Source organism: Schistocerca americana, chromosome 7, assembly GCF_021461395.2.
Source record: "Schistocerca americana isolate TAMUIC-IGC-003095 chromosome 7, iqSchAmer2.1, whole genome shotgun sequence".
Lineage (NCBI taxonomy): Eukaryota > Metazoa > Arthropoda > Insecta > Orthoptera > Acrididae > Schistocerca > Schistocerca americana.
In genome coordinates this window covers 540,561,622-540,589,441 of record NC_060125.1, presented here as the reverse complement: position 1 = coordinate 540,589,441, position 27,820 = coordinate 540,561,622, and the positions used below count along the sequence as shown (strand labels likewise).

At 38.8% G+C, this 27,820-nt stretch overlaps 1 protein-coding gene across 5 annotated transcripts in view; it reads left to right on the top strand.

Annotated features, from left to right (window-relative positions):
• LOC124623191 (F-box/LRR-repeat protein 7-like) overlaps window positions 1–27,820 on the top strand; it is an 84,465-nt gene that overhangs the window by 15,249 nt on the left and 41,396 nt on the right. For all 5 annotated transcript variants that reach the window (XM_047149001.1, XM_047148997.1, XM_047149000.1 and 2 more), the window contains exons 3-4: window positions 2,678–2,751; window positions 2,830–2,966. In XM_047149001.1, the coding sequence (XP_047004957.1) occupies window positions 2,678–2,751; window positions 2,830–2,966 (211 nt within the window). The remainder of the gene's footprint in view (window positions 1–2,677; window positions 2,752–2,829; window positions 2,967–27,820) is intronic.

Here is a 27,820-nt window from a genome sequence, read left to right as displayed (position 1 = left end):
TTGGAAGAATGACAAAACTTATCACTGTGATAGCTGAAGCAGTAATGAATGAATAGGTATGGGCTTGCAATTGTAAAACAACAATGGAATGCTACCAAAAAATGGTATTTGTGGCTGGTGGGCATTATTCGCAGGTGCGCGTATTAGAGGGTTAACATCGATTCAGCCAGTGCAGTAGTTTGTCAGATTTGTATAACATTTTGCGAGTTGTACTATAAATTAACTGCCTTTGTGGAACACTAGAGCTTGTCTCAACCAATTTACCTTGAAGCAAGCAGTTGTGCCCCCACCCCACACTCCAGTCTTTAACTTCATCCTTTGTTGCTTGATTCTTCTTGTGTGTTGAAAGCTTGAAATTCTTGGGTGTTAAGCAGTACTAATACACATTTGTTTCTAAGTAATAGTTAAGTAACAAACCATGGGTTATAAGTTTGGCGTATAAGAAAACAATTTTTATCGTATAAATACTTATGGTCAGTCATGATAGTTTTCTAAATGTGTTTGTCAATGTGACTTCTGTAACAGTCTTTGTAACATTTATGTTCCCATTCGTTTCGTTTTCGTATTGATCTGTTCTTAAACCAAACTAACAATTTATTATAATGTCTGGAGTAGGAGATTATATATATATGATATGGTTATAATAGAGGGAAACATTCTACGTAGGAAATATATATCTAAAAACAAAGATGATGTGACTTACCAAATGAGACACTCCACCAAGAGTGTCTTTCCGCCGTCCACCTAACCTTCGTAACCTCTTAGTTCATCCCTATGAAATCCCCAAACCACCTTCCCTACCCTCTGGCTCCTACCCTTGTAACCGCCCCCGGTGTAAAACCTGTCCCATGCACCCTCCCACCACCACCTACTCCAGTCCTGTAACCCGGAAGGTGTACACGATCAAAGGCAGAGCCACGTGTGAAAGCACCCACGTGATCTACCAACTGACCTGCCTACACTGTGACGCATTCTATGTGGGAATGACCAGCAACAAACTGTCCATTCGCATGAATGGACACAGGCAGACAGTGTTTGTTGGTGATGAGGATCACCCTGTGGCTAAACATGCCTTGGTGCACGGCCAGCACATCTTGGCACAGTGTTACACCGTCCGGGTTATCTGGATACTTCCCACTAACACCAACCTATCAGAACTCCGGAGATGAGAACTTGCTCTTCAATATATCATCTCTTCCCGTTATCCACCAGGCCTCAATCTCCGCTAATTTCAAGTTGCCGCCACTCATACCTCACCTGTCATTCAACAACATCTTTGCCTCTGCACTTCCACCTCGACTGACATCTCTGCCCAAACTCTTTGTCTTTAAATATGTCTGCTTGTGTCTGTATATGTGTGGACGGATGTGTGTGTGTGTGTGTGTGTGTGTGTGTGTGTGTGTGTGACCTTATGTATGTGTTTATTGTGCTGAAAGAAATTTAAATACTCAAAATGCTCATTTATAATATAGTTACTCTACGCGCGCGAGTGTATACCCGTCCTTTTTTCGCCCTAAGGTAAGTCTTTCCGCTCCCGGGATTGGAATGACTACTTACCCTCTCCCTTAAAACCCACTTCCTTTAGTCTTTCCCGCTCCTTCCCTCTTTCCTGATGAGGCAACAGTTTGTTGCGAAAGCTTGAATTTTGTGTGTATGTATGTGTCTGTTTGTGTTTCTATCGACCTGCCAGCTCTTTCGTATGGTAAGTAACATCATCTTTGTTTATGTATATATATATATATATAGTTATAATGGAGGGAAACATTCCACGTAGGAAATATATATCTAAAAACAAAGATGATGTGACTTACCAAATGAAAGTGCTGGCAGGTCGATAGACACACAAACAAACACAAACATACACACAAAATTCAAGCTTTCGCAACAAACTGTTGCCTCATCAGGAAAGAGGGAAGGAGAGGGAAAGACGAAAGGATGTGGGTTTTAAGGGAGAGGGTAAGGAGTCATTCCAATCCCGGGAGCGGAAAGACTTACCTTAGGGGGAAAAAGGACGGGTATACAATGGTTCTACATCCAGTTGTAGGTGCTTATATTTTAATGACTAAATAGTTTTATTTTTGTGATCAGTTTTAGAAATTTACAAATGTTTGTAGCTTAACCAAATTTCCTCTCAGAGCATTTAGTTTAGTCTCAATGAATTGTATACTTCTAACTATCAGAGACAATACTGTTGTAATGACATGATTGAAACACAGATTTATGAGAACCTGTTGTACTTCATAGTGAACTCCACATTGACTTACTACTGTCATCTGAAAAGCTAATTTTATAATTCGGCAGTGGTGTTTGTATCTTAACAATAATGGAAAGTTCTTAGATAGAAAGATGCACAAAATACGGGATAATTAGCAACTTACTTATAGAAGATTCGTGCATGGTACGTAGAAAATGCAGTAAACTGTTAACGGATTTTCTATTGTAGGTTTCTGAGTAGATTAATTTCTCAATATCATTGTGCTGCTTCTTAAAATTTCTGGTGCTTTACAACATACAAAATCGGAACTGTTTGACACTTTAAAGATGAATTCCTTTCCTAGATTTCTAAATGTTAAGTATTGATACATCATAAGCTGTTTCTGTTTTAGTGTTCTGCTGAGTATGTGCATAAAGAGCTACAAAGGTACGTAAAAATTAAATAGGTGAAATTTTTTTTCAGGTGGTGAAGATGCTTCTAATGGCCATGCAGAACGTCCAATACGGAAAATTTTTGTTGGCAACATTAGTCCAGGTGTAAGTAAGAATTCAAAATGACTTTGTAAATTAAGGAAAAATATTTTAATTCTCCGTAACACAGCTCATTTATTTCAGACGACTCGGGCTGAGTTAAAGGAATGTTTTGACACATATGGTGTTGTCCTGGATGCAGTTGTTATAGTGGATAAGAATGCCTGCAAAAGAAAATATTATGGATTTGTTACATTTCTGGTCCCAGCACAGGCTTGTTCGTAAGTGTCTGTCATTTAGATTTCTTGAGATTGCATTTTTTCATGTAAAACAGTTCTTTTGACACTGTAATTTATGCAAAATTGTGCACATCTGGCAGTCAAACAAATTTTGAATGAATGATTGTGTCCTGTCAGAATGTGGATTGGCCCTCTCTAATTGAATATATATACTTGAGGAAAATTTTTGGTTGAGTCTTGATTACTGAATGTTACTGAAATGTTTTTCTTTGGCCCCTATGCTTGAAATTGTAGTGTACTCCTAAATTCTTGCCACAGGTACCACTGCAATGATAATTCTCATTAGTCATGTTGAGTAAAAAAGTAGATTATCAAGTCACTAACTCAAGGAATATTGTTGCTTTCACATTGTTCATGCACTCCTTTAGGGCACAAAAGTAGTGATTGATAGGGGCAATGTGAATCGATTGACATTGGAGATACTTTACTGTTGGCACAGACAACTTCCCTTCACTGCCAAACCAAAATGACTTAGCAGAGAACACTGAAAGTATCATGTTAACTTTTGTGTACAAAAGCAGATGTAATGTGAGATAACAATACATGAAATAACTCGGCACAGTGAAGCCAGTGTAATATGGTGACTACAGCGGCATTGTATGGTGCTGTGTTCTCTGCCTACGGTTGGTATTAACCTGAAACAAATCGTACAAAATGTTGAGACTGTGTTGTGCTACTCATTACAGCTGCTGCATTTGGTGTCCTACTCCTATGCATCATTTATGCTTAATCATTGGCGTTTCAAATAGTGTTTCTGAAACACAGTTGCGGACTTCAACAAATAATTTAAAATATTTCATATACAGCAGCGACTTGATTAACTGGACTAATTTTTGTCATAGGGCATACAGATAATTGAAAATCCGGATAATCGAATGTTTTAAGGAAAAACTTTTGTATGATTAGCTCTAGAAAGGTAACCTGCATCGACTGCGTATGGTTATTTTTTTGGGTATGTTGTCATATGGTTATCTTTCTAGGGTTAATACACAATGTTAGATGATTATTCAAAACAACAAAAATTATTCAAACTGATAAAAATCACACAAATCAATGTCTATTAGATTAGAGATAAATTTTCATATTTATGTACACATTTTCTTAAAATTACTGAAGTATTGCAACCTTGGTCATAAAATGGGTAACTGGAGTTTAATTTTTAAAAATATTTGCTATCAATCTGTTAGTTTTCAAACCATTTGAAAGCTATTTCCAGGGCTTGAAGTGCTTCTGCACGAGATGGTCTCAATCATTTTCTGCATTTTCATTTTTTTCTTTTTCTTTCTTACACTTCTTGTTGTCTGCATGCAATACGTTCCAACAATGTCATCATCCGACATGATCTGAAAACTTTAATCATTAGTGTCACAAGTGAGCCACTTCTTCATATCAGCATGACATTCCTAGCATATTAGCATGTGTCAGTAGCTTATTTACATCCTCCAAAACAGAATCATTTGTATCAGTTACTGAATTTTCATGCTTTCATTGTTGTATTTGGTTTGAAGCTTTGTTCAGTCTTCCTTTCAATCAAATCCCAGGCACCTTCAACTCTGTAATGACACTCCTTCAAATTCATTTGCCTGGAAAAATAACAAAAGTACTATGTAAAAAATCTATGTAAATCTATATAAAAGATCCAGAATGAGATTTTCACTTTGCAGCGGAGTGTGCGCTGATATGAAACTTCCTGGCAGATTAAAACTGTGTGCCCGACCGAGACTCGAACTCGGGACCTTTGCCTTTCGCAGGGAAGTGCTCTACCATCTGAGCTACCGAAGCACGACTCACGCCCGGTACTCACAGCTTTACTTCTGCCAGTATCTTGTCCCCTACCTTCCAAACTTTACAGCAGTAAAGCTGTGAGTACCGGGCGTGAGTCGGTAGCTCAGATGGTAGAGCACTTGCCCATGAAAGGCAAAGGTCCCGAGTTAGAGTCTCGGTCGGGCACACAGTTTTAATCTGCCAGGAAGTTTTATATAAAAGATGTTTGTAAATTTGTGTTGCTGTTTCAGTAACACTTGTGATCTATTGGTTGTAGCAAGAATGACACATTAGGAGGCAAAATTTTACTGGAAACATGTCATTTTCTGTTGCCAGCAGTTCAGCTGTTGGTGCCTTATCCAGTAAAAGCAAGACATTTCCACGTCTGCCAATTTTTTTTTACTTCATGGATAAGTGTTGTCATACTAGTCAGTGAAGATTTCGGTGTTCATCCATGCGCTTCTTCGGTTTCTATGAGGAGGAGGAACTCTGATATTTTGAAGTATCTGGAGCTTTTGATTTTCTGGTGGCTGGAGCTTTTGATTTTTCTGGTGGGGGAGCAGAGGCATTTTATGGGTCTCGGTAGTGTTTGTGCAAACTAATATTGTTACTTGCTCTTTACTAGTTTATTGTGGAGCTGAACAAGCTCACCAAGAATTTAAAGGTTTTGAAAATAATTTTTTATAATTTAATTTGGTTTCATCAGTGTTGTAAACAAAGTCCACATCAGTCATTTTTGTCCACTTTTTTAAAATTACAGTTAAAAGAATTTGCTGCATCTGCTGAATTTTTTCACTTTGTATTTCCAATTCATGAATTCCATAATGAGATTTCAGTCTGTATTACCATCTGTTACTTGCCATTTAACTGTAATGTCTTTTCGTGGAGTGAAGGAATAGATATCAGTTGCCCAGTTGATTATTTTGTAAAAATCAACAATACAAAGTTTATATTAGAACTTCTCTTATTGTAGCCACATTTATCGGCTGCCTTGCAACCAGTTCCTCCCTTTTTTATGAATTGGTAATGTTTATTTTATCTTTGAGAGATAACTCCTCTCTTGAACTCTGACATTCAAAAGCATAGACGTGGTGCAACACAGTGCAGCACAGTATCGATTGGCAACTGTCTTAAACTATAATTAAAAGCAAGCTCTCTAACTCTAACAGTAATGAAATGGGTGGGGCAGAGACTGCACAGGGTGCAGGATGGTAGTCCAGCATGACATGTCTGTATGTGCATGGACTAAACTACAAAGATATTTGCTCAGGGTTGGCAGTCCGGATATTGCGAATCTGTGTAACTGAGGTCCAGATAATTGAGTCTGCACAAGTGGAATTTCCATCTTTGTTAATCATTGCTAGGATGGTGGTTTTTTGTAGGATTGAGTAATTTATCAGGGAAATCAGAGGAACTTAATTAGGTGCCAGTTGCTTGTATTTTATGTGTAATCTTACAGTGTTAATGGATGAATTACTGTCCAATACAAGCAATGTGTGCCATTGATTGCACATTATTTAGCTTTTTCACCCATTATGAACTTTTCTATTTTTTGAAAGTAGTAGTCATCTTGAAGTTCGATTGAGCAATGAACATTTAGATCAAGATGATCGTATCAAAGATGGAACCTTTTTAACCTTGGATTATACTAATACACAGACCCATAATAGTCCATTGGGCTGTTTCGTTATGTGAAGACACAATTGAAAACTTGTTCCAGGATGTTTTGGATCAGGATTTCCTGCTTTGAACAAGCAGTAGCCAGCCCATTATGCTGTCAAAGTATGCATGCTTTGTGGTCTGATTGAGATTGTTTCAATTGATGTTTTGTTGTGTATATAAAGATTCTCCCTTTACAAGAATAGACACTCACTAAGAAATGTGGGTGGAGTACCTGGGCCGAGTTCATCCAACTATGTGGAGATGCATGTCTCATCGCTGATTGCTAATTTTCCCCAAAGTTCCTTTGTCACATTGTTCTGTCACTTCAGATGCACACAAGGTTGTTTAAATCTTAGTGTTGGCAGTATTCTTCATGCTTATAATTCTCACTGGGAGAAAATAGCTAAGCCACTAAATTCTCATGCTTGTAGGATTCAAATTCTGATAAGTGGATTTAAAATCTTTGTTGCCCTTATTTTCAGGTAAATATCAGATTAATGGCTTACAGCCAGAGCAGTGTTTCCCATCAATTCTCCTCTATGCTTTTAATGTCTGATGCACTTTACTAAGATTTTTCACAATTGCTTTTAATCATTTGAGAGATTATTCTTTTTAAAAATCGTGGTCAATTCTTGTCACTTCCGAACTGATTGAGTACTAAATCTCTGACGGCCTCAATGTCTAAACAACCACCACCACCATATTTTACTAAGGTTCTGTCTAGTTGAAAAATGATCGAAACTCTTGCTCCATTTTGAATGACCTTCTGCCATAATTAGGGACCAGAAAATTGCAAAATTTGTATCCTTTTTTATTTATAAATGATTAGATGACAAAAGGTTGTCACACTACCTGCTGGAGACAAGGTATTAGTGGTTTGAAATTGGCTCTTTAAAAAATGATTGGGGAACTTTCTGGCTGGAACATAGACGTTTGCAAAAATTCAAGTATTTTTCTGAAATTGTCTTATTCTTTTGTCAGTCTTCAAGCTTCCAACAAATACTCGGTCTGTTGAGAATCAGCAGCATTGTCTCACTGAGGGCTGCATGTGTATCTGATTTAAGTTATTCAACATTATTTTTTTCCCACCCAGTTCAATAATTACAAAATCTGCAGAATATTAATTTCAGCCTTTTGTTGGGGTTAAGTTGTGCTACTCATACTTAACAACACTACAGATAGAACCTATGAAGCACATAACATAGAAGTAGAATAGAAAATAGCTCCATTTACAACACTGCAAATAGAACTGACAAGGCACATAGCATAGAACTATAGAACTAGAACTGAAGATAGCTCCATTCACACATCAGAAGAATAATTCCGGTGTAGCCAAGATACACTAACAGATTTTGTTTTCCAGTCGCTATAGTGCAATGTCTGGACACTATATTTGCAGACAGCCTCAAGTTTAAACAACTATTGTTTGACTACCCAAGGGGAGGAGAAGGGAGTGAGTGATCTGGCAAAACAATCCCTGCCTGCCTCTAGCAGCATCTTTTATCCATGCTCAGAATTTCTGAGAAAGCGGAACTGACACAAGGTCACAGGATTGCCAATCCCTTCCAGTGTTGAGGGTCCTAATCAAATTAGAATTAGTCTTTTCACTTCTCTCAAAATGAGAAGAGAGGAGCAAGGGAACAGCTACTGTACAATTGCTTGTTGAGGTTGGCATAGTATTGTAAACAAAATAGTTCAGGCCTTACCTCGTACAGTATTTGATGCAAGCCCTTTTCAAAACACTCAAGACCTAAAACTGCCATGATAAAAGTTTCCACATTATATGAATGTTTGCTAGCAGACAAAAGTGTTTGCTCTAAGATGTTAGGTCTTATGCCTAAGCTTGATTATGTGGCGTGTATCTTACACAGACCATTCTGCCACCTGCAGTTTTCATAGCACCAGATAATAGAGTGCACTGGTAGGTCATTGTTTTCATGCACTTTCTATCTAGCAAACACATTTTTACACATATTATCTTCCCAAACTGGGTTTTGTCAGATGACATGCAATACCAGTGACTGAAAATTGGTTACATTTTAGATATTTAGGCACAAAAAGACTTGTATCGGACAACGCCTATTTCAAAATAGTGCCTATTAGGTAACTTCACATTTGTGCGTTTTCATGCAGAATTTGCCCCTGTATTCACATTTATTGCAAAATGTAAATTTTTCAGGCCCCTAGTCATAAGTTCGATCAGTGGTAACATTGGAATGTAATGGAGGATATGAATTGTGGTTCATATTTAAAGAATGATTGTTTTAAAAGCAGTTCAGTTATGATTGTTTAGAAATTAATTTGCTGATTGCAATTGAATTGACATTCACCCTGTTTGGATGGACCTACTATTCAAAACACACATGAAAATTTCAGCCAGCCTGGGATTTCCCCATTATAGCAACCTATTGGCTTGACCACTTGGGATCTGTGCGAGCTCCTCAGACTGACCCAGACATCTGCATGTCTCGCTGTCTGCCTCCTAATATTGTCGTTCTTTAAACGCGTTATCTAATATTCACATTACTTGGCTTAACCAATGGAAAATCCACTGTAGAATAACAACAACATGAAAAGGATAGATTGCTACTCACCACATAGAGATGTTGAAGTCACAGACATGCACAACAAAAAGACTGCTGTACATTTCAGCTTTTGCCCAAAAGGCCTCCTCCTAAAATAAAAAAACCCACACACATGCACGTAAGCACAACTCGCATGCACGTAACCACTCTCTGGCAACTGAAGCTGGACTGCAATCAGCCATGTGAGGGTAAGGAAGGGGCTGAGGTGGGGAAGGGGAAGATAGCAGGGTGGTGGTGGAGGAGGGTGTAGTGCTGCTTGAGAGAGCATGCAGACACATAGTGGGGAAAGGTAGGGTTGCTAGATGTAGTCTGGGTGATAGAAAAGGAGATAAGTGAAGTGGAAAGACTAGTGGTGCATTGGTGGAGTAGAAGGCTGTGTAGTGCTGGAATGGGAGCTTTACTGTTCATGCCAGTGGTCGACAAAGAGCTATGGTGCCTTTCTTTGCACAGTCTCTTGTTTCAGCTTGGTGATAGCAGGGTGTATACGACCCGGGAAAAACCTGGGAATTTTTTCATCCGGGAGAAACCTGGGACAAACCCGTGAATTTTTTAGAATTCCGGGAATTTTCCATTGTTTTTGTTTTCAGTTGAATTTTTGTAATTTTGACTGGTAAGAACCGATGCTCTAACAAATGGTATAACTGTATCCCGCTACTGCACAATAACACTTCAACAATAAAATATAAACAAGAGAAAAAACAAAAATAACTTAAATTGCAAAGGAAATGTGCCATATACGATGACACACAGTGCCCATGCAAGTGGGTGCCAACAGCAAAATGTGTCAAAGGCTTTAGGAAGACTATGCAATGCTTTTAGATTAGATTTACTTTCATTCCAATTGATTCATAATGAGGAGGTCCTCCAGGATGTAGAACATCTCAGAAAAACAATAATACATGACAAATATTTACAACTAAAACAAATAAGCTAATTTACCATTCCACAGGTCCCAAGTGGAATGATCGTCATTTTTTTTAATGAACACTATATGAAAGTCATTTTACAAATACTAATGCACTGAATTTAAAATAAAGTTTATTTATTTAAAAAGAAAGATGATGTCACTTACCGAACGAAAGTGCTGGCAGGTCGATAGACACACAAACATACGCACAAAATTCAAGCTTTCGCAACAAACGGTTGCTTCATCAGGAAAGAGGGAAGGAGAGGGAAAGACGAAAGGATGTGGGTTTTAAGGGAGAGGGTAAGGAGTCATTCCAGTCCCGGGAGCGGAAAGACTTACCTTAGGGGGGAAAAAAGGACAGGTATACACTCGCACATACACACACATCCATCCGCACATTCACACACACAAGCAGACATTTGTAAAGGCAAAGCAATATTTATAAGGTAATAAACGTGTAATACAACTACTATAATACTTATTACAATGAATACATTACTGCACTGAAATGAAATGGTGCAGAACATAGATTGTACTTACACACACACACACACACACACACACACACACACACACACACACACACAGCCTCCAATGTGTGTGAAGTCAGAACTGTTTACATTAGATTCTTTTTAGCAGTTATTACGAGCGGGATCATGTGCATGTGCAGTTGAGCCACATTTGCATAGTAGATTCTCCATCTTCTGGCTACAGGAATGTGGCTATTGGCTGTGCAAGCAATCGCAGCAAGCAGCTAGATGCTACTGGGAAAAGGGGGTGCCAAATTCATATTCTAGAGGGAAAAAAACTTGTTTCACAAAGCACTTAGCATCCAGCGCACGTTGGTATATCAATTATTTATATGATTTCAAAATGCATCCCTGTTGGTTTTTAACATTTTTTAACACAATCTAAGTTGATTTCTGAATGAATCATAAGTTGATTTGTGAATGCATGCATAGTGTATGTGATGTCTCTGGGAGAATCCTCGTCTCATCTAGAAATAATTTTCTGCAGACAAAAGGGGACGGGGCTATACGAGCTGAGCGGAGTAAAGCCGGACGGATGAATGCCAATCGCTGTCTGATTATGTGGTTGATTAGGTTTGCGAATGATCGGCGTTGTTATGATTACTAGCGAAATCCATAGATTCAGACTACCAGAATGGAAATAAACGACTAACAGGAATAACAGGTGAGAAAGATTACATATTATCTTCTCAGTGTATTCAAGAGAATGAAATTTTGACAGAAAATTTTTGGCCAGATCGCTACTCTAATAAGGACCAGTTGTACAGTCCCTGGCTAGCAGCCGCTTAAAGTTCTTTTCTGGAAGTAACGCGGAAAACGTGTTGTACGAACATGTAACAACGCCTAACCAGAGAATAATCGCAGGATAACTAAACCTGTGATTCTGGTAGGATTAATGAAGTTGATCGATGAACAAATTTTGACAAGGACAGGAATAGCTACAGAATTGATGACAAGATTGTTTGTTAGAATGAGGAAGGAGAAGAAATGGGGACATCGCATTAATTGTGTAAGAATAAGAAGATACAAAATTTATATAAAAATTTCGTAATACTACTTTTTCGATCTCGTGCTTGAGAAACTGGTGCGTATGAATGAAATGTGAAACAATTTCCTAACAGAAAACTTTTTGCTTGTTGTGGACCTAATCAAGGTGTATCCGCAAACAAGGAAAAAAAAATTGGATTTCCCAGTTAAAAATACACGTTCTCCTGGATGAAAACATACTTTTTCCCTGTTAACTGATGACAGATTTTCTCTCGGAACTGTATAACTTCAGTCCTTTGAATGATTATGGTTTTATACATGGACATAGAATTTCCCGGTGCTATCAAAATCTAAACACAGGGAAAAATGTGTTTTGGAAAGATCTTTGATGTGCACCAACACATACACTGCATATTTTCGTATTACGAAAGTATAAATGTGAATTCCACCAAACACCGCATGTTACTTTCCGAAGCATTGAAATCGAGACTGCAATGCACTTTTGTAAGCCAGTTATAGCTCATGTCACGTGATCTCACCAGCTGATGAAAGTGGGTATTCAGAGCTTAGAACAAGTGATGTAGTTGGCCAATAGCAACATCACTGTTAAGTAGTGTGAGCACATAAACAGAAAAAGTTAATGGTTTAAATTAATATACATAGTGTTGCTACATGAAACACAATGCTTCCACATATAATATTGGTCGGGCACGAAATTCTTCTAAATGGCTAGTCATCAAAGAATTTATTTTTAAATGAGAGTGAAATGCTCTGTGATTTAAGAAATTCATCGCACATTTTCGCATATAGGTCCGGTGTAACTACCAGAATGGTACTTGATGGTAAGGCTTTTCAAACCACTGTTTGGAATATTTTCCCGCAACCTGTTAGAAATAGGTTCGTTTCTGCAGTTGTCAGAGAGCGCCAGATGACAGGCATCACCACACTTGTGCAGCTTCGATGTCGTAGGGAGCCCGTATGTTCGTATGTGTAAAACATTAAAACACCTTACATTATGCCATAAAAGAAACAAGACATCAGAGGATACTCAAAGAGCATCGAAATTTCGTGACCCATACTAAAATGTGCACATTTAAAGTGCACATTTGTATGTCCAGGTACCCAGTGAAGTAGTCAATGACCTGATATTAAGTTTTCAATGTGGTTTTAAGGATATAAATTTTCTTGGAGTACCAGTACTGTGTTTTCTCATGTTTGGTTCTTTATTATGGCCTAATGCCGTATGTGCTAGAAGTTGAAAATATGCACTTGAAATGCAACAAACAGTGTGTGGAATTAAACACTTATTTTCAAATATATTGTCTGCCTCAGCGGAAAAGATTAATAAAAGAAAATTTCTTTAGAAAAGTGACAAAAATAACATTGTTCTGCAAGGCAATTAACCTCTTGAGTCGCGAAGATAAAATAATTACATTCAGGATTACATTATTTGTATTTTTATTTTTTGTACAGTCCAAAATATTTTAGGTGCACGTGGACTTCAGGTCTTAACTGGTAAATAAATAATACATTGAAAAACAGATTAAAGTTTTTGTTGATGGAATTTAAAAAAAACAGTTGTTTTTAGTCACACACAAATAAACATTGCACTTCTTGCACAAGGTTCTTGTGCAGGATTTGCAATCTTCAAAAAGACATTTAGAAGCATTCTTTGCCTCTATGTATTGGGGAAGATGATCAATCTGGTCATATGGAGTTGGCTTCCTTGGCATGGAAACAACTTTTCTTCTTTTGGATTTACTGTCTTCATCTTCTCCTGAGCTGTCAGTGATCTCCTGTTCATCGAAGATTATTTCTTTGGAGAGTTGTGAGGACCCTTTGACATGAGAACCCTTTATCAGTACATTGGCCAAATTGTCGGAATTTTATTAGGGACAGTCTGTTACACTTTGGTACTTCCTCTTTTGCACAGGTTCTTTTGTACATAATCCAGCAATTAACAATAGCTAAATCAATAAAATGGTTAAATACACTCCTGGAAATTGAAATAAGAACACCGTGAATTCATTGTCGCAGGAAGGGGAAACTTTATTGACACATTCCTGGGGTCAGATACATCACATGATCACACTGACAGAACCACAGGCACATAGACACAGGCAACAGAGCATGCACAATGTCGGCACTAGTAAAGTGTATATCCACCTTTCGCAGCAATGCAGGCTGCTATTCTCCCATGGAGACGATCGTAGAGATGCTGGATGTAGTCCTGTGGAACGGCTTGCCATGCCATTTCCACCTGGCGCCTCAGTTGGACCAGCGTTCGTGCTGGACGTGCAGACCGCGTGAGACGACGCTTCATCCAGTCCCAAACATGCTCAATGGGGGACAAATCCGGAGATCTTGCTGGCCAGGGTAGTTGACGTACACCTTCTAGAGCACGTTGGGTGGCACGGGATACAAGCGGACGTGCATTGTCCTGTTGGGACAGCAAGTTCCCTTGCCGGTCTAGGAATGGTAGAACGATGGGTTCGATGACGGTTTGGATGTACCGTGCACTATTCAGTGTCCCCTTGACGATCACCAGTGGTGTACGGCCAGTGTAGGAGATCACTCCCCACACCATGATCCCGGGTGTTGGCCCTGTGTGCCTCGGTCGTATGCAGTCCTGATTGTGGCGCTCACCTGCACGGTGCCAAACACGCATACGACCATCATTGGCACCAAGGCAGAAGCGACTCTCATCGCTGAAGACAACACGTCTCCATTCGTCCCTCCATTCACGCCTGTCGCGACACCACTGGAGGCGGGCTGCACGATGTTGGGGCGTGAGCGGAAGACGGCCTAACGGTGTGCGGGACCGTAGCCCAGCTTCATGGAGACGGTTGCGAATTGTCCTCGCCGATACCCCAGGAGCAACAGTGTCCCTAATTTGCTGGGAAGTGGCGGTGCGGTCCCCTACGGCACTGCGTAGGATCCTACGGTCTTGGCGTGCATCCGTGCGTCGCTGCGGTCCGGTCCCAGGTCGACGGGCACGTGCACCTTCCGCCGACCACTGGCGACAACATCGATGTACTGTGGAGACCTCACGCCCCACGTGTTGAGCAATTCGGCGGTACGTCCACCCGGCCTCCCGCATGCCCACTATACGCCCTCGCTCAAAGTCCGTCAACTGCACATACGGTTCACGTCCACGCTGTCGCGGCATGCTACCAGTGTTAAAGACTGCGATGGAGCTCCGTATGCCACGGCAAACTGGCTGACACTGACGGCGGCGGTGCACAAATGCTGCGCAGCTAGCGCCATTCGACGGCCAACACCGCGGTTCCTGGTGTGTCCGCTGTGCCGTGCGTGTGATCATTGCTTGTACAGCCCTCTCGCAGTGTCCGGAGCAAGTATGGTGGGTCTGACACACCGGTGTCAATGTGTTCTTTTTTCTATTTCCAGGAGTGTAGTCTGAAAGTCCATTTTCTTGTTCTGGTATTTGACCTGTAGCAGGCCATGAATCTGTAACATAGGTCACTACCACCCATGTTGAAAGTGTAACTCTTCACAGTAGCTGGTTGTGGTACATCAATACTTCCGTTCTGCACCTTTGACCATCACTTACAAATAACTTGCGGCTCACTCCCAACACAAGATGATACCAACATGACAGCCTTGTTATCTTTCCATTTAAGTGCACACACCTTTTTGTCTTCTCTCACATATTCATCCCATTCACTTCTGTTTAGATCACAATCAGTTTTGAATTTTGAAGCCACATCAGAAATTCTGTTTTTCATTAACAGTACCTGTTTGATATGTTGTTGCTTAAGAGAAGCTCAATTGACTTAGTCTGTAAAAACATCACTATATATCACATGCTGCCCATTGTTTGGAACTGTCAGTCAACAGCTTAATTACACTTGCACCTAAACCTATTTCTTTTAATTCAGTGTCAGGCGCTGTTCCTTTGCCACTACATATTATGAAGTCAAGAACTAAACCATCTGATGATGCCTAAATAAAGTTTTTCAACCCAAGAGGATTGGGTTTCGATGCCACATAAGTTCTCATTGCACATCTGCCAGAGAATCATCTGCTCATCAATGGATAGGTGCTTAGATCATGGCAAAGCGAGACACTTATTCCTGAAAACATTAATCAAAGACCTCACTTTCCAAAGTTTGTCACTCCTATCTTGGTCATGTAAATTATTTACAAAATGTAAATGATTGCGTAACTTGAAGTATCTGTCCCAAGTTAGAGTATCACTGATGAGAGGCAGATCAAGTAGCCTACTCCAGTACATCTTGGCTTGTGGTAGCTTGAGCATGCCCACTAGAATTTCAATGCCAACAAAGGAAAGAGTTTCGTTCTTATTTGTGTTCAAATTCTTACTATTGCTTTGCACATGATATAGATTTGTCTGTTCTGCAACAACATTCCAAAAATTCTTATCATAATATTTGAAAAAGTATTCAGCAGGATCCCTTAACACATCATATCTTCGAAATTATATTCACCTGGCTCCTTGTTTTCCATTTTTGAGCATTTCCATTTCAACTTCACTTTAACGTCCACTGTCCTGCGACGAACCAAGTGTAGGGTCTTCTATTTTGATGTCTGCTTGTTCAGTAGTGACTAGATTCGGGGATAGCCTCCTCATCTGACAATTGTAGACTCTCATCATCTGAAAGTGAGCTGAAGCCACTCTCCTCCAGCAACTGAAGTACATCTTCATCGTTGATTACTGAAAATAATGCCATAAATTAATTTTTGATGTTTAAATAATCGAGATTGTAAACATTATATAATATTTTGCCACAACAGTTGGATAATTGAAGATTTCTTCACACAATACCATAACAACTAAAACTTCACAATGAATAAGGTAAGCAGGAAAACTTTGAGGTTGAGACCTGAAGTACTCATATGTGTAATTCGACTTTCGATGTCCACTGTATACACAGTAAGAGATAATTTGGAAAAAACATATCACATTTGTGACTATTTTTACATATGTAAAGCAAAAAATAAAGTAAAGTTAGTGTATAGAATAAGGAATTATTTTGAATTACCTTCAGAGTGTGTGCTGTGTGTAGCAATTTTGCCGACCCGAATCTTCAAAACATCAGATGGCACTGCAAGCAGATTGTGGCGCAATCTGGTGGCATGGACTGAAACTACGAAGCTTCCACAAACGTGTACTAGAAGTATTCAGTCGATAGAAACTGTTCATAAGCTTTGTGAAATAAAACCACGAAGTCCACGCATGTGGACCCACGGACTGAGGTCAATGCTTGACTGTCAGAAACGTGGAAATAAAATAAAATCTGCTACTAACAACACATTTTAGCCTTACGTAATTATGTGAATTTATTTTAATTCACTTGATAACTCCCGGCCACAGAAATCTGTTTTTTCATTTGACGTGAGAGTAGTAAACGAAGAGGAAACAGGAAAATCAATAAATGTAAACATGGGTCACGTCGAGACTACCCACTTTCCCACTGTAACTCAGACTGCTCTGTGCATCAGCCCTTGATCTAAGATATTTCCAAACCGGGGCAATACCCCGCCACTCCCTCGAGCCTTTGAGATAGGACGTTAAAAACTAAAAAAAAATAGAATTTTCAAAAATGTGTTCATTTTGTAGTGCACGTTTTTCTGAAGAGTCTGATACATAAGACATATGTGTTCGAGGGAAATGTAATAACACGTTATTTGGGCGTAAGTGTGCCAAAGTGCAGTGTCTCGCCTTCTCACACAGGCATTCTTCTATCGCACGTCACTCTACTTTACTCTGTGGAATTGAAACGTGTATCTTTTGTAATGGATGCCATTAAACCATATTCATAACAGTGGAAATTAAAGTGTTCTGTGGTGCCTCTCCTGCTTACAATCGGTGGGTTTGACGTTCTGCCCCCCCCCCCCCCCCCCCCCTTTCCTTTTTTTTTTAAAAAAAGAAGACTCTTAATAAAATTTGCCCTCTTGGGCCTATGAGTTAACAACTTGCTACTTTGTGTGACATAAAATTAAATAAAGGATACATAAACCCAGTAAAGACATGAGACAAGCAAGACATTACACATTGCTTCAATCTTTAGCTCCTCGAATTTTTTTCTCTCTGATCTTGCTACAGCTTTACATGGCGTGCCTTCCTTTCTGTGAAAGAATCTATTACCTCGTCAAAGTTCATCAAACATTTTCTACCTGAAAAGTCGAAATGTCATTGTATAATACTGAAAAAGCTGTTAATACAAATAGGACCCAAGACTGGTATGGTTTCCCGATCTGATTATGTCTATTTTGTCACTGGCCTTTCTAATACTGCAACAATTGTAACACACACCAAATAAACGAGACTGTTTTGGCACAAACGATCTTTTTTGTAACAGGATATAAGTCACAAAGTACCAATATCAAATGCCTGTAAGGCCTACTACTAGCAAAAAGCTTTACAGTAGGAAATAGTTTCACACTTCATTCATATGCTTCAGTTTCTGAAGCATGAAGCATGAGATCGAAAAGTAGTAGTACGAAATTTTTATAAAAACTTGGAATTTTCACATTGTTCCATAATTTGTGTGATGTCCTCGTTTCTTCTCCTTCCTCGTTCTAACAAAGTCTTGTTATCACTAATTCTGTAACTATTCCTGCCAATGTCAAAGCTTATTCGCAGGTTAACTTCACTAACTCTGCCAGAATCACCGGTTTAGTTAACCCGCTATTATCTGGTTAGGCATTGTTACATGTTCGTATAACGCGTTTTCCGCGCTTATTCCAGAATAGAACTTAGAGCGGCTGCTAGCCGGGGACTGTACAAGTGGCCCTTACTAGTATAGTGATCTGGGCAAAAATTTTGTCAAAATTTCGTTTTCTTGGCTACACAGAGAAGGTAATATGTAATCTTTTTTACCTGTTATTCAATTATTTCCGCTCCTGTAGTCTGAATCTATGGATTTTGCTAGTAATTATAACAACCTCCTCATTCGCAGACCGAATCAACCACAGAGACAGTGGTTGGCATTCATCCATTCGTCCTTACTCCGCTCAGCTCGATAGCCCCTTTTTGTCTGTAGGAAAGTTTGTTTCTAAATGCGACGAGGATTCCCCCGACAGAGACATCAGGTACACTATGCGTACATTCACAAATCAACTTGAGATTCATTCAGAAATCAACTCTGAATGTGTTCAAAAACTGACAGGAATGTGTTTCAAAGTCAGGAGTAATCGTTAGACGAACGTGTACTGAATGCTAGTTGCTTTGTGAAACAAGGTTTTTCCCCCAGAAGAATAAGAATCCCCACCCCCAAGATCTGGGCCTGCTGCGCATGCAGGAATCGGACAGCTGGGATGCTCCAGTAAAATTTTTCCCAGTAGCATCTAGCTGCTTGCTGCGACTGCTTATACAGGCCACAGCCACATTTCTGTAGCCAGAAGTGGGAGAAGATACTACTCTACTGCACATGCGCATGATCCCGCGTGTAACTGCTAAAATGAATCTAATATAAACAGTTGTGACTTCACGCTCATTGGAGGCAATTTGTTATGAAGCATTGCGTAGTCTTCCTAAACCATTTTACACATTTTGCTGTTGGCGCCCGCTTGCATGAGCACTGTGTGTCGTCATCGTATATGGCGTATTTCCTTTGCAATTTAAGTTATTTCCATTTTTTCTCTTCTTTATGTTTTATTGTTGAAGTGTTATTCTGCAGTTAGAGTATCAGTTCTTACCAGTCAAAATTACAAAAATTTAACTGAAAACAAAAACAATGGAAAATTCCCAGAACTGTAAAAAATTCCCGGGTTTTTCCCTGTTTTCTCCCGGATGAAAAAATTCCCAGGTTTTTCCCAAATCTCCCAGTTGTCCTGGGTCGTATACACCCTGCTAATAGGCATTTGATATTGGTACTTCGTGAATTCTATTCTGTCGTGTTATAAAAATGACCATTTGTGCCAAAATAGTCTTGTTTATTTGGTGTGTGTTACAAAATTGCTGCAATAGGAGAAAGGCCTATTTTGTTTTATCTAGCAGACAGTGACGAAATAGACGTAATCAGATCAAGAAACCACACCAGTCTTGGGTATTATTTGTATTAACAGCTTTTTCAGTATTAGGTAACAACATTTCGATTTTTCATGTAGCAAATCGTTTGACGAACTTTGAGGTAATAGATCCTTTCACAGAAAGGAAAGCACGCCATGTAAAGCTCTAGCAAGATTAGAGAGAAAAAAATGCTAGGAGCTAAGGATGGAGATATGTGTACTTCCTCTTGTCCTTATTGGTTTTATGTATCCTATATTAATTTTGTCACACAACAGCAAGTTATTAGCAAATAGGCAATAAAGAGTGCAAATATTCTGAAGAGTTCTTGTTCTCCCGATTACAAATAATCCCATTCGCTATTAATTGTGAGATTTTTAAGAGGGTCAGGCTGTCAAACTGGCTGACTGGGAGCAGGAGAGGCACCACAGGACATATAGTTTGATGGCATCCATTACAAAATATACACGTTTCAATACCACAGAGCAAATACAGTGACGCGCGATAGAAGAATGCTGTATAAATAGGCGTGACACTGCACTTTGGCACACCAAGACCAAACAACATGCCTTAAATTTCCTTGAACATGTATGTTTTATGTTTCAGACTTTTCAGAAATATGTGCGCTACAAGATGAACATAGTTTTGAAAATTCAAATTTTTTTAATTATTGACCCCGTTAGCAAACATCGTAGATCCGGGGCTGATGCCCAGAGCAGTCTGAGTTACGGTGGGTAGTCTCCACGTGCCCCGTGTTTACGTTTAGTGATTTTGCTGTTTGTCCATCATTTACTCTCATGTCAGATGAAAACAAAACGATTATCTGTGGCTGGGAGCTATCAAGTGAATTAAAATACATTCACATAATTATGGAAGGCTAAAATGTTATTAGTTTGATTTTATTTTATTTCCACCTTCCTGACAGTCAAACATTAATCACCTTGCAGAATGATGAAGTTATTTTTGTCTGTTTGCTAAAGAAATTTGAGTTTTATTAACCTTTTCCGCAGAGGTAGTCAATGTATTTTAAATTAAATGTGTAATTCCACAATACTGGCTAGTTTCAACTGTTTGCTGCATTTCAAGTGCATGTTTTCATCTGCTGGCATGTGTGGCATTATGCCATAATAAAAAACCAAACATGATGTAATACAGTACTGGTGCTCCAAGAAAATTTACATTCTGAAAACCACAATGAAAAGCTTAATACCAGGTCGAGGTCTTCTTCATTGGGAATCTGGACATACAAATGTGCACTTTAAGTATGCATTTTAAATGTTGTTCACAAAATTCCAATGCTCTGGGAGTATCCTTAGATGTCTTTCTTTTATGACATAATACGTTCTACACGTACCTACATACGGGCTTCCTACGTCATGATAGCTGCACAAGCGTGGTGTCACCTGTTATCGGCGCTCTCTGGCAACTGCTGAAACTAACCTATTTCTGACAGGTTGTGGGAAAATATTGCGAATGGTGGTTTGAAAAGTGTTACTTTCAAAGTAAATATCCTTTTACGTAAGTTGAACTGTGTGCAAGAATGTACCATGAATTTCTCGACTCTGAGTGTTTGACTCTTATTTAAAAATCTCCTGTTTGATGAGGAGCCATTTAGAATTTTGAACCCTGAAGATCAGACATTTGTCATTGTTAAAAATTTTACTGGTGCATTTGTATGACACATCTTAAAGTGTAACACGTGCAAAAAAGATCAACATTATATGCGAAAGCTTAGCTTTCCTTGCGGCATATGAACCTTAGAGACCAAGCTTTGCTTTTCTTGTATGAACACTATGTATATTAATTTAAACTGTTAACTTTCCCTGTTTGTGTTTTCGTGCTACTTAAGAGATGTTCTGTTGGCTGACTACATCACGTGTCCTGTGCTCTGAATATCTGCTGTCATCGGCTGGTGAGATCACGTGACATGAGCTATGACTGGCTTACAAAAGCGCATCGCAATCTGGATTTCAATGATTTGGAAAGTAACATGCAGTGTTTGGTGGAATTCCAGTGTATACTTGCGTAATACGAAAATATGCAGAGCACACGTTGCTGCAAGTCAAAGATATTTCCAAAATGTGTCTTTTTCCGTGAGTTTCGTTTGCTAAAGTGCCGGGAAATTCAATGCCCGTGTATAAAACCATAAGCATTCAAATAAGTTTTGCAGGGAAAATATACTGCCACTTAACATGGAAAAAGTGTTTTTTCACCTGGGAGAATATACTGTCACTTAACATGGAAAAAGTGTTTTTTCACCTGGGAGAAAGTGTATGTTTAACTGGGAAAAATCCGGGAATTTTTTTCCTTGACCACGTATACACCCTGTGATAGAAAACCCATGTTTCATGTCCAGTTACAGCTCTGTCCAGAAGTCAATTACCTTTCACCTGCAAACAATGCGAAAGTTCATTGCAGGGCCTGACACAATGATCTTTCAGTTCAACTCTCAACAGATTTGGCACCCATTTTGCAGTCTTGCTATGGAAGCTCAATGCATCATGGACAATATAGTGTGCTGAACCAACACTAATATCCAAAAAATGGCTATTTTGTTTACAGTAATGAGATTGCTATCCTTCACAAACTCTCTACAGCAAACGGTTAGTCAGTTTTCGAAAAACAAGGATAACTCCTGTCAACATCCAAATCAACAGTACATCTTCTAGAAATTTTATTGCACTTTTAAAGATTTCATTTGAATCACCATTGTAGATCGTCAATCCAGACACTAGCCCGGCATTTCTGTGCTTCTTGTGAATGTTTGAATGGATCTTCTTAATGTCAAGGCATAATTGCCTCCATTTTCAGTAGGCCCACAGGTTTCATTCAATTAATTGCAGCATTATGAAATCTAATTGTTGTCAGACTTTTGCAGGTGTTGGGATTTCTTTTTCCTTCTTCTTTTTTTAGTGGACTTTGAATGGTAGACAACAGTGAACTGAGGGGTGCACAGACCACTCTGTATATTGGTATTGCAAGTCACTTTTTATGTAAGATTGGCCATCAGTTTTGCACTGCATATCAGAGTAGTTAGTTTTGGTTGAAGTCGTCCTCTAGTGAGATGATTCCCCACCCCACGGCTTCACAAGACTTGTAGAATGTAGGTTTCATTTCTGAAATTGTGGGGAAAATACTATTATTAAAACAGTCTAAAGATTTGTGATAATGTTGACAACATATCCCAGAAACCAACTCAGTGCGGTGAATTACTTGCATGTGTCATTCAGTAATCATACAGTACTTATTGACTTTGCATTGTTACGGATTTCATGACACTTAACCATCTATGAAATTGGTCACTGGACAAGCAGTCTGAGAAGGAACTCTGTGTACATTGGAAAATTGTTCACAATTTGTTCTACCTAGTTGTAATTATACTTTTTGTACATAATGAAACCTGGGATTCATATTTATTAGATGGCAAAATCACAGTGTCAGTATGTGTTGAAGAGCCTGTTCTGAAATTTGTTTTGGAAACTCTCATTTAACACGACAATGCAAATAACACTAGTTAGAAAGATACTATGTTGGTGGTGATACGTTCAAGAATACTTTTAGCAGAAGTATGTGTTGCTAATGGAGTCAGTTTGCTACTTCATTCCTATTAAGAGCTAGAAATAGTATTGTTTTCATGTGTGTATTGACATGCCTCCAATTTTTACAACAGCGATTAAAGCACTGGACTGGTATGTGGGAGGAGAAGGATTGAAATTCCTACCAGGTCATCTAGGTTTTGGTTTTGTGTGATTTCTGTAAATCTTTAAAGATGAATTCTTTGGTGATGGCTTTGTCTTTGACAACTTCATTGTTGACAGTATGTTAAACATTAATTTCCTTAAAAGTTCAACTTTTTTGGTAGTGATGTGGCGATTCCACATGCTTTTAATTCTTCATTTGTTCATGTTTTTTGATTGTCCTCGGTGTCTTTGTACTGTGTTGCCAAACTGGCTGAAAAAGGGTTGTGGATTCCGGCACTGACTACTTCAAATGATGTAGCCAATAGATGCGCAGTTACGTTTTACAATACTTTAATTTCACTGTTCACAACCCCCTAATAATACACAGCTATATGTGTATGGCCAGTGCACTATTGTTTAAACTTTCCATAAGCCTCATTAATACAGGTTGTATAAAACCCGGGAATTTTTCATTGTTTTAACTTCAGTTAAATTTTTGTAACTTTGACTGGTAAGAATTGATTCTCTAGCAAAGAATGTTACTGAGTCCTGCTACTAGAGAATGATACTGCAGCAATAAAATATAAATGAGAGGAAAAAAATAAAACATTAATGGCAAAGGAAATGTGCCATTTACTTCAATAAAACACCGTGCCCTCACAAGCGTCTGTGAACAGAAAAAATATGTCAAAGGCCTTAGGCGAAGACTATGTAATACTTTGTAACAATAAACTGTTTCCTATGAGCGTGACGTCACAACTGTTTACATTAGGTTCGTTTGACCAGTTGGCCAGCAGGCTCGTGCACATGCGCAGTTGACTTGCGTATGAACAGTACGAGAAAATTTTTTTCTCACACTCTAGCTGCCAGATTCCCGCATGCGCAGGTGCAAAGGTCTCAGAGTTGTAGTGGGAGGGAGTTAGTCTCCCCTGACCCCTGTTTGCGTTAAGTGATTGTGCTGTTTCCTCTTAGTTTACAGCTCCCACGTTAAATGAAAACAAAAAGAATTTCTGCGGCTGGGAGCTATCAAGTGAATTATAATACATTCACATAATTACGGAGGGGAAAAATATACTATTAGTTTCAGTTTTACGATTTTATTTTGGTTTCCAAATTATTAAGTCGAGCATTAATCGCCTTGCAGAACAGTGAAGCTATTTTTGTCAGCTTGCTAAAGAAATTTGACTTCATTAATCTTTCTGCAGAGGCAATCAATTTATTTGAAATGAAGTGTCTCGTTCCACAGCATTGACTAGTTCAAACTGTTCGATGATTTTCAAGTGCACGTTTTCATCTTCTGCCGTGTATGGCATTATGCTATAATAAAGAACCAAATATGAGAGAGTACAGTACTGGTACTCCAAGAAAATTTACATCGTGGAAACCACACTGAAAAGCTTAATATCAGATGGGACCTACTTGATTGTGAATCTGGAAAAAGATCAATGTGCACTGCAAGCCAAATTATGCATTTCAGTATGGTTTACGAAATTTCGATGCTTTTGGAGTATCCTCTGATGTCCTGTTTAATGGCATAATGTAAGCTCTCTTAGTGCTTTATACATGCGGGCTTCCTACACTAATGCAGCTGTGTATTTGCAATAATGCCTGTTTTCTGGTGCTCTCTGGCAAACCACCACTTGAATTACTTCCCTAGATGTTCATGGGATGGACCTCTCTGTACAATATTCGGGAGGTAAAGCTTCTCCTCAATCGGATCTTCGGGAGGGGAATAAGAGGACTCCAGAGATTAGAGCAAATGGAGAAGGAAGGAAGGAGAAAAGGAAGACTTATTGAGGATTGGGACTTGGAATGTTTTGACCCTTCTCCAGGAAGGGAAATTAGAACATGCCAAACATGAAATGACAAGAAACAAATTGGATGTACTCGGAATGTGTGTGGTGAGATGGGGTGGTTGTGGAGAACTAGAAAGTGACGACTTCAGATTGTGCTGTTCAGGTGAAGATAAAAATGGAATGTATGGGGTTGGAATTTTAATAGGTAAGACTGAAAGACAAGGTTATCAGGGTTGAATATGTTAGTGGAAGAATAATGATGATGAGACTGAAAGGGAAAAAGAAAGACTTAGTTATCATCAAGGTCTATATGCCAACAAGTAATCATTTAGATGAAAAGATAGAAAATGAGATGATGGGAAACTTAGCAGAGAGAGAGAAAAGAAATGCATGTATTGTTATAATGGGTGATTGGCATGCCGTAGTTGGCGAAGGACCAGAAGGAAAAGCTCTGGGAAAATTTGGACTGGGAGAAAGAAATAAGAGAGGATAAAGATTGTTGGAATACTGCAATGAAAATTTCATGGTAGTTGGGAATAATCTATTTGATAACCACAAGACGTTAAACTTGGATATGTCAATTTGACAACAAGAGATATCAAATTGATTACTTAATGATACAACAAAGGCACCGAAATTGCCTAAAGAATGTCAAAAGCTATCCAGGGGCAGATATTTATTCACATCATATATTAGTAATAGCTGAGGTTCTAGTTAAATTGAAAAGAACCTGGAAAGGACAGAAGAAAGAGCACATTAACTTTGAGAAACTGAAAGACAAAGGCAATTGTGAAAAATTCGAGAATGCATATAATGAAATCGTGATGAAAGGACAGGAGACAGTGCATAGAAGGAAGATGTGATCGTTTTAAAAATGGGATCAGAAAGGGAGCTAAGGAAACACTGGGAGTCAAGGAAAGGAAAAAAGTAAAGAAAGAATGGGTAACAGCAGATATGATAACGAAGATGAATGATTGCAGGAAATGGAAAAATATAAAATCAGAAGATGGGAAGCACAACTGCAGGAGGTTAAATAATGAATTAAGAAGGGAAACAGAAAAAGCAAAGGAGAAATGGCTGACAGAAAAGTGCCAAGATAGAGAAATTAGAGAGAGAAGGAAAATGATTTGATGTACAAAGAAGCAATGGATTTGACATTCAGGGAAAAGAGAAACAACACTGAACTAAAGGAAGTAGAGGCAGCAGACGGTAAAATGGTGAGTGTACCCCAAGAAATAATGAGAAGATGGAAAGAATATATAGGATGGCTATACGCTGCAGACAGCCAACCAAGTGAAGAAGACTGTGGCATAGAAGAAAAAGATAAAGTTGCAGGTGGTGACTAATAATTTGGTTTCAGGTGAGGAGTGGGAACTAGAGATGCCATTGGGCTACTGAGAGTGATAGGGGAGAGGTACATGGAGAAGAAATGGAAGGTGTATGTTGTGTTCATTGATCTTGAGGCTTTTGACTGTCAGATGGGACAAACTGATGGAAATCCTAAGGAAACATGGAGTTGACTGGAGGGATAGATGGCTAATTAGAAATTTACATTTGAACCAGGGAGCAAGAGTAAGAATAGGTGGTGTGATGAATGAAGAAATTGAACTGGGAAGAGGTGTAAGACAAGGTTGTTGTTTATCACCAACACTGCTTAATATATATCTGGAGGAAATTATTAGTGAAAGTTTTGATGGAAGGAGAGGAGTTTGTATAGGGGGACTGATAGTGGAGTGTATAAGATTTGCAGAAGACATGATTGTGATGGCAGAGTGTGCAAGAGAGAGGGAACAAATGTTAGATGGTCTAAACACCAAATTAGAATAATACGGAATGAAGATCAAGAAGAGGAAGAAAACGGAAAGCATGGTAATTGGAGGAAAGGAGAGAAAATGCCATATGAAAATAGGGGGAGAGGAAATAGATCAAGTGAGTAACTTCAGTTACTTGGGAAGTGTAATAATGGATGATATTTACTGCTCAACAGAAATTAGGAAAAGAATTGCAATTGCAAAAGAAAGATTCAAGAGGAAACAGAAATTACTTTGTGGACCACTAAAAAAGAGCTGAGGAAAAGACTTGTTAAATGTTACATCTGGAGTGTTGCACTATATGGTGCATAGACCTGGACATTGAGGAAGGAAGATGAAAGAAGATTGGAGGCACTAGAGTTGTGGATATGGAGAAGAATGGAAAACGTGAAATGGGGAGATCGAGTAAGGAATGAGGAAGTGTTAAGAAGAGTTGGAGAAGAAACATGCTGAAAGTAGTCAGAAAGAGAAAACGGAACTGGATTGGACATTGTTTGAGGGACAGTTTATTGAAGGAAGGAATGGTGGAGGGAAAAAGGGAAGAGGAAAAAGAAGATATAAAATGCTGGACAATATCAAAGGAGGCAAATATTCAGAAATGAAAAGACTGGCTATGGACAGACAAACGTGGAAGAGGCTTAACCCATGACAAGACCTGCTGTAAGGCAGAATACCATACAAAACTGATTCCACAGTTAATTTGAAGCATTGTTGTTTTTTGTTCTAACCAGCGCAGGTCACTTGTCTGAAACTCAGCCATGGACCGTCTGTCTGACCAAAAATTGGGGCCCTTATATATAATCACAGTAATTGGTACTGAAACTGCACATTGTTTGAAGTTAAATTTACAGAAATTACAATTAAAATTTAACTTCCTCAATAAAATGAATACATCGAAATATTGCATCTTTTTAACAGTTTTTTCTGCTCTGAGGTTTAGGCTGAATTATTTGTTTAAACCATGAAATTAACAAATATAATTATGCAAACAATACATATAACAAAACTGTTAATTACTTTGGAATTAATGAAGAACCAATTTTACTAACATGTTTTTGAATAGAGCTAAATAGGTACTTTTAGATTATTAATATTTTGTCTTCCAAAAGTTTATTATAAGT